Here is a 13,246-nt window from a genome sequence, read left to right as displayed (position 1 = left end):
TGTGTGTGTGTGTGTGTGTGTGTGTGTGTGTGTGTGTGTGTATATGTGTGTATATAAATATTTAAAATTCCTTCATCCATTCATCCATTGAAGGACACTTAGGTCGTTTCCGTATCTTCATATCTTGACTGTTAAAAATAATGCTGCAATGAACACAGGGGGTGAATATATTTTTTCAAATTAGTGTTTCTATGCCCTTCAGATAAATACCCAGAAGTGGAATAGCTGGGTCATAGGTAGCTCTATTCTTAACTTTTTGAAGAACCTCCACACTTTTCCATAGTGACTGCACCAGTTTACACTCCCACCAACAGGGCATGAGGATTCCCTTTTCTTCACATCTTCGTTTGTTATTTCTCGTCTTTTTGATAACAGCCATTCTAACAGGTGTGAGGTGACATCTCACTGTGGTTTTGATTTGCATTCCCTTAATGGTCATGTTGAACATCTTCTCATATATGCCTGTTGGTAATCTGCAAGTATTCTTTGGAAAAATATATGTTCAGATCCTCTGCCCATTTTTTAATTAGATTTGTTGTTATTGTTGTTGCTGTTGAGCTATATGAATTCTTTACATATTTTGGATATTAACCCCTCATATTAACCAAATATATGATTTGCAAATTATTTTCTCTCATTCAGTAGGTTGCCTTTTCACTTTGACGATGGTTTCCTCTGCTGTGAGTACCTTTTTAGTTCGATGTAGTCACATTTGTTTATCTTTGCTTGTTTCCCTTGCTTTTGGACTTAGAGCCACAAAAATATTGCTAAGACTGATGTCAATGAGGTTACTGCCTATATTTTCTTCTATACATTTTATGGTTTCAGGTCTTATATTCAAGCTTTTAATGCATCTTGAGTTAATTTTTGTGTATGATGTAAGACAGTGGTCTAGTTTCATTCTTTTGCCTATGGCTGTCCAATTTTCCCAACACCATTTATTGAAGACTGCCCTTTAATGTTATGTTCTTTGCTCTTTTTCCATAAATTAATTGTCCCTATATGTGTGGGGTTTTCTGGGCCCTCAATTCTGTTCCATTCACCTATGTGTCTGTTTTTATGCCCATAACATACTGTTTGTTTACTATACCATTCTAATACAGTTTGAAATCAGAAAGTGTGATGCCTCTAGCTTTGCTCTTCTTTCTCAGGATTGTTTTGGCAATTTGGGATCTTTTGTGGTTCCATATAAATTTTAGAATTACCACGTATACATTCTTTTTTATTTTTTTTTTGTGGTACGCAGGCCTCTCCCTGCTGTGGCCTCTCCCGTTGCGGAGCATAGGCTCCAGACACGCAGGCTCAGCGGCCATGGCTCACGGGCCCAGCTGCTCCGCGGCATGTGGGATCTTCCCAGACCGGGGCATGAACCCGTGTCTCCTGCATTGGCAGGCGGACTCTCAACCACTAAGCCACCAGGGAAGCCCCCATGTATACATTCTTAATGTATTTTGGGCTAATAATTTGCCTTTAATAAGTGATTCCAAATCTAAAATCTGAATTATGGACTGGGTTTTAAATAATAATGAAGAATTATTTCAATTTCGTTAATTGTGATTATGAGGTAATGTTTATGTTTAAAAAATAAGTTCATATTTTTAAGAGATACATACTGACGTAATTAAGGGTGAGATGACATGATGCCTGGAATTTGCTTAAGAAATACTTAAGCCAAGAGTAGAGGGATAAGGACAGATGAAGGAAATGTGATAAACCCTTGATATTTATCGTAACTGAGGGAGGGTATATGGAGGTTCGTTATACTATTCTCTCTACATCTGTGTATGTTTGAAAATTTTTATTAAAAATATTTTTAATGTCCAGGTTAATCATATTTCTATTACATATTCTATTATAGTCTGAAAAATATATTTGGAAGTCTGAGTTCATTCTCTAAAGATTACTGAAAAATTATGACTATTAAGCAACAAAAGATTTTATTTTTCTTCCAAAATTATGGAATAGTTCAAAGCCTAAAATATTTGTCTTCAATATATGATGTCAAATACAGAAGAATAAAAATTCTGAAAATCACTAAAAAAGAACTCATTAAAACCATTACTCCATCAAACATTATTGCTTAATTGTTGTTACTGATAAGATAATCAAGTAAGCAGCAATCACAATTCTACAGGTGCTTTTGTAATATCAGTATTAGAAACCACCCAGCAATGTAACTTAAATCTGAAAAGCATCTACACTCAATGGCAGTTTTAAAATAAAAGACAAAACATACCTCAAGAGATGAAAGAGAACTCTAGATGAATTCACTAATGCTGTTTCAGTAACCCATTGAATGCCAAATATTTCCACTGTATCCTCTTCAAAATTAGTTGGTAAAGGATCAAGATTCAAAATCAGTCTGAAATGAAACTCTGATTTAATCTCATAAAAAGTATGCTATATCCCATACTATAGCATGAGGTTTTTTTTTGACATTATATGAATCCATGTTACACATGACATGTCAACAATGATGTTATAAAGTAAGGAAGTGCCTTGGTACCTTATATCTCAGTAACAGTACAACTGGACTGTATTAAGAATTCAACCCTATACTGTGATAAAAAAAAAGTTTAAAGAGCAATATAATTTGAGGGAAAAATGTGGAAAGGGGTCTAGGGAACATACTTTCACCTGTCTTCAACTGTGGTCTTCAGTTGTAGAATTTCACCCTTTGAGGGGACATTTAATTTTTAAGACAGTTAAAAGGTATTCTGAGCCATGTCTAAAGAAGGGCATAATCAAGTTGAGTAATATCGTTTAAGGTCTCAAAGAAGGTACAACTGTAATAATCAACAAAAATGGTTTCCTTTCCGACTGAAATTGCCTCAGCAGGTATTTCCAAAATATTTCAGCAACAGCAGTTTTACTGCAATATGTGGATACACATGTCCAAGACAAGAGCTTTGAAGATAACATTCCTGTGAACTTACACAATCTGGCGCATTTATTAGAAAGTTTAAAAAAAATAAGTCTATAAGATTTCTATATGTTTAAATATACAGAGTGAGAAGACACTGGGGCAACAAAAAATGTGCATGTCTTAATTATTGAGATGCTTCAGAATATTATCTCATGTTTTAGAAGGAAATGGGACTTCAAAAAGCCCAGGTAGTTCAGAATTCACTTCAAGTAAATTAGTGCCCAGCTCCTTACTCCAAAGCTGAGGCAGCAGTGAGGTCAGAGAACATCAGGTAACAAGAAAGTCCTCCTTGCAAATATCTTTCAGGTGTGCTCTAACCAGGACCCCAACAGAGCTAATAGCTTGCATCTGTGTGATATACTAAGCCGATTTACAAGAACATTGCCTGATGAACATTAAAGTTTAATGGACTTAACTCATAATTAAATAACATTCCTAAACAGACTGATAAAAAATCTGAATAGGGAAAAACAAAGTTTCCGACTTTTTACCTACCGCTTAAGAGCTCCGCTGGAAAGGTAGGACTCTCCAGAAAAATGTTTTCCTCCTCCCCTGTTGTCAAAATCACAAGAAAAGCAAGGGGGTTTGCACCATTCTGTCTCCAGCTCCAGCTCCAAGCTGTCGGTCAGGAACGTCGACGCAGCGGGACAGTTATCCATGTTTACTTCATGTCCTGAAATGTTTGGGGTTCCTTATGATTATCATTAAGGGCTCCAAAGAAGTTGTGATGAGATTCCTGTAGGTGGGGAGGGCCGAGACATTGGGGGTGAGCTCAGAAAGTTCCCCAAAAGCCGCCACCACCCCCCCCCGCACAAAGGAAAAAAACGAAAGGCCAAATCCTCAACAACTCTCCCCGCCACGGACTCCCCCAGATCAAGGCTGTCAGAACTTAGAATGCACCCCCGACCGGCTGTGGCAGTAACTTAAAATCCCCTCTACGTCAGACCCTGCAGCCCAGGGCAGGGTGAAGAAGAAAAAACTGTTAGCAGGACAGATCTAGCTGCACTTCCAGTGCCCGCCTTGACCTGCGTCCTCCGCTACGTTACTAAACCGCACTGAGCCAGTTTCCCCGCAGTGTCTGGAACTGCAAGCTGCCTCGCAGACTGCAGGCGAGGATCAGTAGGGCCCGGCGCAAACCCGACTTCTCCCGGCCGGGGGCAAGCCCCGCCAGGTCCGCACAAGGCAGCGATCCGCGCGGGCCGGCCAAAGGGCGAGGGGAGCCGGTTCCCTGCGCCTCGGGGCGCCCCTGGTTTGGTGCACGTCGTACCTGCTCACACTTTCAGTCCCAACGATCCACCTTGGCGGTCCCGACCAGAGCCAGCTAGCCCGTGTGGTCTAAATCCCAAAAAGGCGAAATTCCCGCCAAGGCGCGCCCGCGCTCAGAAAGGGCGGGGCCACGGGGCAGCCCGCCCCCGGAGGTCCGCTCGCGAGGTCTCCGCGGGAACAGCCAGAGCTCCGTAAGTTCTCGCGAGATTCTTCCAGTCAAGGAGTCTGTTCGGCGTTTTGCGGTTTTTTTTCTTTCTTTTTTTTTTTTTTTCCTTCAGTAGTTTTAATTGGTACTTTGGGCCGAAAGGCTGGGCCTCACCGAGAAAGGAAACTGAGGCTAAGGTGAGCAAGCCTTACGGACCGCGGGGTTGTCGTCCGGCCGAGTTTGGCAAAAGACCTCTGCTGAAGTGAGTCGCAGGCGGGTGTTTGAGGGCCGCGCCGTCCCCTCTTGTTCCTGCCCTCGTCCCAGCAGCTCTTTTGTTGAGGTGGAGGATGCCTATTGTTCATGAATTGTGGGCAAGGCAAGGCAAGTGCAAAAATGAGGTTAATCCAGTGTGTGGAAACACTGAGTAGGTCACGTGATACTTGTTTTCCGTATTAAAAAAGGTTTTTTTAATGACATATCTGGATAGGTTTAAGTTGCTTAAACTTGGACATGTTTGTAAAGAGTACACTTAAGGCATTTTTGTCTTTTTTTTTTTTTTTTGGACCAAGGGGCTTGTGGGGATCTTAGTTCTCCCACCAGGGATCCAACTGGGCGCCCCCCTGCAGTGGAAGCACAGAGTCCTAACCACTGGACCACCAGGGAATTACCATTTTTATCTTTTTAAAGTGTTTTTTAATTCTACTCATCAGAAGACTTTTCAGTCTAAGTCAGATAACACATTTCAGCTGTCTTAAGTTCCAAGAAAAACATGAGAATTTCTCATTTAAATGTTCTGCTATAATTAGAGTGTTCCCCATTGCCCATTTCTCCCAGTTTGTCCTAGGTTTAATTATTGCACAGAGAACCTATCAAAACTTCCCTCTATTTAAACCGAATACTGCATAGTTTCTGACAAATAGGATGAGGTGGGGAAAAACAATATGATCTCTATTCCAACTACAACCTAGGGACTCTGTGTTGGGTGCTCTGTCTCTTATGCTCAGCCTGTATACCATGAGACTTGATGCTTTGTTGGGAATCAATGCAACTCATTAATGGTTCATGTGGTGTCTCTAGCATGACACATAGTGTCATCTATGACAATCTCTAGAAAATAGTGCCTAGGTATGAGAATATTGGGCTCTGACACTGAGTTTAGGAGACCTGGGTCAACAGATAGTCATTGTTACTCCTTCCTCTATTCAAAATTCAAATAGACCCCTTTTTCCTTTTTCAAGTGACTGATGTTGGGTGATCAATTTGGTTAAACCAGTGAGTGGAGTGGGAAGAACTAAATAAATTCTCTGAAATAACTTAAGCTAGTACTATCATACATATTATATCAGTAAGAATTTTTCCAAAAAAAAAAAAAAAAGAATCTCCATCACGTAATAGATGGCATGCTTAAGAGAGGTGATTGAAAGGTGCTTAATGAAAGGGCAGTTTACAAAGATGTGGATGGTATTACCAGAAAACAAAAAGTGATGGTGAAGCACCCAGAAATAATCAGAGTCATTATTCCTTTTAGGCCTAAGGGGTAAGGGGAAAAGGGATTGCCAGGGCCCAGGGAGACGTAACTGCTGTAGGAGACAGCCACCTACCTGGTAGCCACGGAGGAGCATAGTCAGTGTCAACCTGAACCCAACAGGAAGCAGCTAGTAGGATTCAGTACAGGCAGACCTCATTTTATTGTGGTTTGCTTTATTGTGCTGCCCAGATAACTGTGTTTTTACAAATTGAAGATTTGTGGTAACCCTGTGTCTAAGAAGTCTATTGGCACTGTTTCTCCAGCATTTGCTCACTTCATGTCTCTGTGTCACATTTTGGTAATTATGACAATATTTCAAACTTTTTCATTATTATATATATTATAGTGATTTGTGATCAGTGATCTTTGATGATACTATTATAATTATTTTGGGGCCTGGTACCACTAACCAGGCCCATGTAAGAAAGCGAACTTAATTGTTGAAATGACAGCAAAGGATTTAGAATATTACATAAACTTAGCTGATAAAGCAGCGACAGGGTTTGAGAGGGTTGACTTCAATTTTGAAAGACATTCTACTGTGGGTAAAATGCTATCAAACAGCCTTCCATGCCATAGAGAAATCATTCATGAGTCAATCAATGTGGCAAACTTCATTTTTGTCTTCTTTTAAGAAATTGCCACACCTACCCCAGGCTTCAGAAACAACCACCCTGATCAGTCAGTGGCCATCAACACTGAGGCAACACCGTCCACCAGCAAAAAGATTATAACTTGCTGAAGGCTTAGATGAGGGTTAGCATTTTTTAGCATTAAAGTATTTTTTAATTAAGGTATATACCTTTTTTTAGATATAGTGTTATTACACACTTAATAGACTACAATATAGTGTAAACATAACTTTTATATACACTGGGAAACCAAAAAATTTGTGTGACTCACTTTATTGCGATATTTGCTTTATTGTGGTTGTCTGGAACAAAACCCACAATATCTCCAACGTATACCTATACCCAAACCTCTTTCCCTCCACACTGCAGTGCCAACTGGTGTCTCTCGTTGGCCAAAACCAACCTAAAAGCAGAGGGCAAGGATGTAACTTATAAAGTTCAGGCTCATGGGGTAGAGTCCAGACTGAAGAAACATAGAGAGTGAATCTGACAAAAATGAGGTCAATTTTATCAAGAAAACAAAATATTAAATATATATATATATATATATCAAGTAACAGAGCTTCAATATACAGAAAGAGAAAAATACTATCACTTATAGAGGAAATATTCAAGTCAGTAATTACAGAGATCTCAGCACTCCTGTCTCTGTAATTGGTGGAACAAGTAGACAGAAAATTACTGTAGATGACAAGACTTGAACAGCACTACCAACTTGACCTAACTGACATTTATAGGTGACTCAACCCAGCAATATCAGAATATACTCTTGACACATAGAACATTCACTAAGAAAGACCATATTTTGATCCATGAAATAAATTTCATCAACTTAAAAAAAATCATACAAAGGATATTGTCTGATGACAATGGAGTTAACCTAGATATAAATAACAGAATGATATCTGAAAAAAATCTCTTAAGTATTTGGAAATTAAGTGACATACTTGTAACTAACCCATGGATTAAAGACAAAATCACTAGGAAAATTAGAAAATATATTGAATTAAATGAAAATAAAAACACAAAGTTTATAACATTAACTGCTCACATTAGAGAAGAGGAAAGAGCTCAATTCAATAATTTAAACTTCTAAAGAAACTAAAAAAAAGTGAAATAAAATGAAAGCAAGTGAATGAAGGAAATAATAAAGAGTAGAAATAAATGAAATGAAATGAAACAAAAGAAGAATAGAGAAAATAAATGAAACCAAAAGTTGATTCTTTGGAAAGATCAGTATACTGATAAACCCTTTAGCCAGACTGATCAAGAAAAAAAGAGAGAAGACACAAATTCCCCATATCAGGAATTAAAGAGATGTCATCACTACCAAGTCTACAGGTATTAAAAGGATAGGGGTATTAAGAACATCTTTATGCAATAAACATAAATGAAATGGACATTTTCCTTGAAAGACACCAACTTCAAAGCTCACAAAAGAAGAAAAAGATAATGACTATCTCTGTATTCATCTTAGTAATTTTAATACTTAAACTCACACACACATCACACACTTCTTACAAGAAAACTTCAGGACCAGATACTTTTACTATTGAATTCTCCCAAATATTTAAGGAAGGAATAGTACCAATTCTATACTAACTCTTTCAGAAATAAGAAGGGGATGGAATACTTCAAAACTCATTTAATGTGGCTAGCATTACACTTACATAAAAACTTGACAAAAACAAGAAAAAGGAATACAATTCAATCACACAAACAGAGGCAGGAATTTTACCAAGTAAAATCTAGCAATATGTAAAAAGGATGACATATACTCCTGGGTGCCCACTCTTGCCACTATTATTCAACATAGTTTTGGAAGTCCTAGCACGGCAATCAGAGAAGAAAAAGAAATAAAAATAATCCAAATTGGCAAAGAAGTAAAACTGTCACTGTTTGCAGATGACATGATACTATACATAAAAAATCCTAAAGATGCCAGCAGAAAACTACTAGAACTAATCAATGAATTAAGTAAAGTCACATGATACAAAATTAATACACAGAAATCTCTTGCATTCCTATACACTGATGATGAAAAATCTGAAAGAGAAATTAAGGAAACACTCCCATTTACCACTGCAACAAAAAGAATAAAATACCTAGGGATAAACCTACCTAAGGAGGCAAAAGGCCTGTACGCAGAAAACTACAAGATACAGATGAAAAAAAATCAAAGATGACACAAACACATGGAGAGGTACACCATGTTCTTGGACTGGAAGAGTCAATATTGTGAAAATGACTATACTACCCAAAACAATCTACAGATTTAATGCAATCCCTATCAAATTACCAATGGCATTTTTCACAGAACTAGAACAAAAAATTTTACAATTTGTATGGAATAGCAAAAGTAATCTTGAGAAACAAAAATAGACCTGGAGGAATCAGGCTCCCTGACCTCCCTGACTATACTACAAAGCTGTAGTAGTCAAGACAGTATGGTACTGGCACAAAAACAGAAATATAGGTCAATGAAACAGGATAGAAAGCCCAGAGATAAACCCATGCACCTATGGTTACTTAAACTATGACAGAGGAGGCCAGAATATACAATGGAGCAAAGATACTGAAGAGCAAAGCCTCTTCAGTAAGTGGTGCTGGGAAAACTGGACAACTACATATAAAAGAGTGATATTAGAACACTCCTTAACACCATACACAAAAAATAAACTCAAAATGGATTAAAGACCTAAATGTAAGGCCAGATACTATAAATCTCTTAAGAGAAAAACATAGGCAGAACACTCTTTGAAATAAATCTCAGCAAGATTTCTTTTGCCCCACCTCTTAGAGTAATGAGAATAAAAACAAAAATAAACAAATGGGACCTAATTAAACTTAAAAGCTTTTGCACAGCAAAGGAAACCATAAACAAGATGAAAAGATAGCCCTCAGAATGGGAGAAAATATTTGCAAATGAAGCAGCTGACAAAGGATTAATCTCCAAAATACACAAACAGTTCATGAAGCTCAATATCAAAAACACAAACAGCCCAATCCAAAAATGGACAGAAGACCTAAGTAGACATTTCTCCCAAGAAGACATACAGATGGCCAACAAACACATGAAAAGATGCTAAACATCCCTAATTATTAGAGAAATGCAAATCAAAACTACAATGAGGTATCACCACACACCAGTCAGAATGGCCATCATCAAAAAAATCTGCGTACAATAAATGCTGGAGAGGATGTGGAGAAAAGGGAACCCTCATTTATTGTTGGTGGGAATGTAAATTGATATAGCCACTGTGGAGAATAGTATGGAGAGTCCTTAAAAAACTAAAAATAGAACTACCATATGACTCAGCAATCCCACTATGGGGCATATACCCAGAGAAAGCCATAATTAAAAAAGACACATGCACCCCATTGTTCATTGCAGCACTATTTACAATAGCCAGGACATGGAAGCAACCTAAATGCCCATCAACAGACAAATGGATAAAGAAGTTGTGGTACATATATACAATGGAATATTACTCAGCCATAAAAAGGAATGAAATTGGATCATTTGTAGAGACATGGATGGACCTAGAGACTGTCATACAGACTGAAGTAAGTTGGAAAGAGAAAAACAAATATCATATGTTAATGTGTATATACTGAAAAAATTGGCATAGACGATTTTAATAAATTATTATTAAAAAATTGGCATAGACGATCCTATTTACAAAGCAGAAATAGACATAGAGAACAAACATATGGCTACCAAGAGGGGGAGGGGGGAGGGTGAATTGGGCGATTGGGATTGACATATATACACTATTGATACTATGTATAAAATAGATAACTAATGAGAACCTACTGTATAGCACAGGGAACTCAGTGTTCTGTGGTGACCTAAATGAGAAGGAAATCCAAAAAACTGGGACTATTTGTATACATATAGCTGATTCACTTTGCTCTACAGTATAACTTAACAGAATATTGTGAAGCAACTATACTCCAGTAAAAAAAAAAAAAAGGATGACATATGCTAAGAAAATCAGGTTCATTTTGGGAATGCAAGGTTGGTTTGAATTTTAAAACACAATTAGGGTAGTTCATTATATCAAAAGACTGTTAAAAGAAAAATCACATTGTCACCTCAATATGAAGAAAAACATTACTTTAAAAATTCAATATCAATTCATGATAAAATTTCTCAGCAAATTAGTATAATAAAATTTCCCTAACCTGATAAATGGCAACCATGACAAACCAACTATTAACATCATGAAAATGAATGTTTTCTTCCTAAGATTGAGGACTAGACAAGGATGTCTTCTTTCTCTACTTCTATTCAACATTGTACTGGAGGTAACTAACCAATGTAGTAAAGTATGAGAAAGAAATAAAAGTCATATAGATTGGAAATGAAGTAGGAAAACAATCATCATTCTCAGATGACATAATTATGTAGAAAATCCTTATGTAGAAAACATCTAAAAAACAGCTAGTAGAACTAATAATGAATTCAGCAAGGTGGCACAGTGTTCAATGTCACTATACAAAATAAATCGTATTTTTATAAACAAGCAATGAACATTTGGACATTGTTAATGGCATCAAAAGTACTTAGAGATAAATTTAACAAAATATGCACAAGATTTTGTATGCTGAGGATTGCAAAATATTGCTGAGAGAAGTTCAAGAATACCCAATTAAATAGGTATAGCATGATAATGAATTGGAACACTCAGTATTATTAAGATTTCTTCTGACATTTATCTACAAATTCAATGGAATGTTAATCAAAATCCCAGGGGGCCTTTCTTTTGTAGAAATTCCCATATGCTTTCAGAAATTGATAGGAAATGAAAAGGACCTAGAATAACCAAAACAATTTTGAATAACAGTACTGGCAGATTCAGAGTATCTGATTTCAGGACTTATTATAAAGCTACAATAATCAAAACAGTGTGGTATTGGTCTAAGGATAGACATGGTCAGTGGGACAGAATAGAATTCAGAAATAGACTCCCATACATATACGGTCAATTTATTTTTGGCAAAGATAATTCAATGGTGAAAAAACAGTCTTCAACTATTGGATACTGATACACTAAAAGATGAAGTTTGACCTTTACTTTGCACTATTTACAAATTTTACCTCACTATGGATCACAGACCTAAATCTAAGAGCTAAAATTATAAAACTTTTGGATGTTCAGAGGACTAGGAAACAGGGAAATGTCAGCCAAGAAAGGCAAGAAGTAAGGCCAGTTCTCAGGAGAAAACTCAAGTGTGTGCAGTGTGGTGTGACATCTGTCACAAAAGCCAAGAGATTTTCATAAAAGAATGGATAATCTATATCAAATGCTGCTGATAACTGGAAAAATAAGAGAAAACAAGTTAACCATCGAGTTTGGCAAAATATAGGTTATTACTGATGTTGATGAAAGCCATTTCAGTTGAGTAGTGTTGGAGGGGTTGTTAGATGGGAGTGGGTTGGATAGAAAATGGGAGGTGAGTCAGCAAATATAGAAACTTTACCCAGGAATTTAATTTAAAATAAAGCAGAAAATTAGGGCAGGACGGAGGTGTGGGGATCCAGAGATGGTGTTTTGAAGATAGGAAATATTAGAGCATTTGTATGAGGTTATGGCAATTATCAAGTATAAAGGGAAGAGTTGATGATACTGAAGAGAAGACGAATGATTGCAGGACTGCTGGCATTGGGAAGACAAGAGGGAATTGTATTTACCACACAGATGACGTATTGGCCTCTAATAGGATCAAGGACAATTCTTAATTAACAGAAAGAATGGGAGGTATATAGATAAAGATAGCCAAAGATGGTGAAATGGGTGGTTGGAAGTTGAAGTAGATTTTGTTTTAGTAGATTTTGTTTTCATATATATTCTTAATGACATATTGACTTAAGTGAGAAGCAAGAGTGGTTGTTAGAGATTTGAGGAGACAAAAGATGTGTGATGGTCATATTGTTGAGTAAAAAAGTGTATTTAGCAGGGAAGTGTAGGAGGAATGTCTGGGAGTGTTGAGTGACTATTTGAGATTTGTGACTTAAAAAATTGAGTTCAATTAGCATAGTTTTGTGATTTTCATGGTTTTGTGATTTCTAACAAACAATTTCTAACATTCAGGAGGGGGTACATATGATAGAATTTGAATGTTATATTATTAGTAAACCCATTCTGATTTGCCTTTTTCTTTTAAATATTTTAACAAACCATCTATCATCCATTTGATAATCTATTATTATGTTATCAGACTAAAAATGAAGCAATTTAATATGAATGTCATGTTTTTAGTAGGGAAACTTTTCATAAATTTGACTGAATATAATATATACCAAAGTTAAAGCCCTCAGTTTCAGAAATTTTATCAGTGTTTTAATGAATCTTTTTTAAAGTTTAAGAGCTTTCCTTCATAACTTAAATGAAACCAAGGATCACTTTACGTCTTTTATAGTAACTGCTCACACACCTAGAATTGGATTCAGTATTTTAGTAAAATCTGACCAATGATAAATCCAATTTTAATGATCTTATACAACTTGTCATTATGGAGGATACAGTGAGATAGCTAAACTCAGTTATGGCTTTTAATCCTAATATTGAAAATATTAGAGTATCTCTATGAGCAATCTTTTGTAAGTGTGTATACAACACACCTTCAGTTGACTTTCTGTCAACCTACAGTATTTTATTACACTAATTTTGTGCAACAAATAATGAACTCCTAATGTTCCAAGTGCTTCTGGAATAGATATCATGATTTAAACTACTTCGGTA

General features: G+C 36.7%; 1 protein-coding gene across 7 annotated transcripts in view; it reads right to left on the bottom strand.

Annotated features, from left to right (window-relative positions):
* MMS22L (MMS22 like, DNA repair protein) overlaps positions 1-4,906 on the bottom strand; it is a 152,657-nt gene extending 147,751 nt beyond the window's left edge. For 4 of the 7 annotated variants that reach the window (XR_003429415.1, XR_003429413.1, XM_027090158.1 and 1 more), the window contains exons 1-3: positions 4,194-4,904; positions 3,422-3,599; positions 2,237-2,362 (exon numbers count right to left, since the gene is read on the bottom strand). Coding sequence is in view for 5 of the 7 variants with exons in the window: in XM_027090158.1 (XP_026945959.1) it covers positions 2,237-2,362; positions 3,422-3,585 (290 nt within the window). In the remaining 2 variants the exon portion in view is untranslated. Of the gene's footprint in view, positions 1-2,236; positions 2,363-3,421; positions 3,663-4,193 lie in introns of all 7 variants that reach the window. The other 3 variants (XM_027090203.1, XM_027090166.1, XM_027090182.1) reach the window with 3 other exon arrangements.
* Positions 4,907-13,246: the final 8,340 nt, after the last annotated feature.

The sequence above is a fragment of the Aethalodelphis obliquidens genome, unplaced genomic scaffold, assembly GCF_003676395.1.
Source record: "Aethalodelphis obliquidens isolate GAN/ISIS:26980383/991018 unplaced genomic scaffold, ASM367639v1 scaffold3, whole genome shotgun sequence".
In the NCBI taxonomy this organism is placed as follows: domain Eukaryota; kingdom Metazoa; phylum Chordata; class Mammalia; order Artiodactyla; family Delphinidae; genus Aethalodelphis; species Aethalodelphis obliquidens.
The sequence above is the reverse complement of the archived record's forward strand: the minus strand, read 5'-3'. Positions and strand labels throughout refer to the sequence as shown.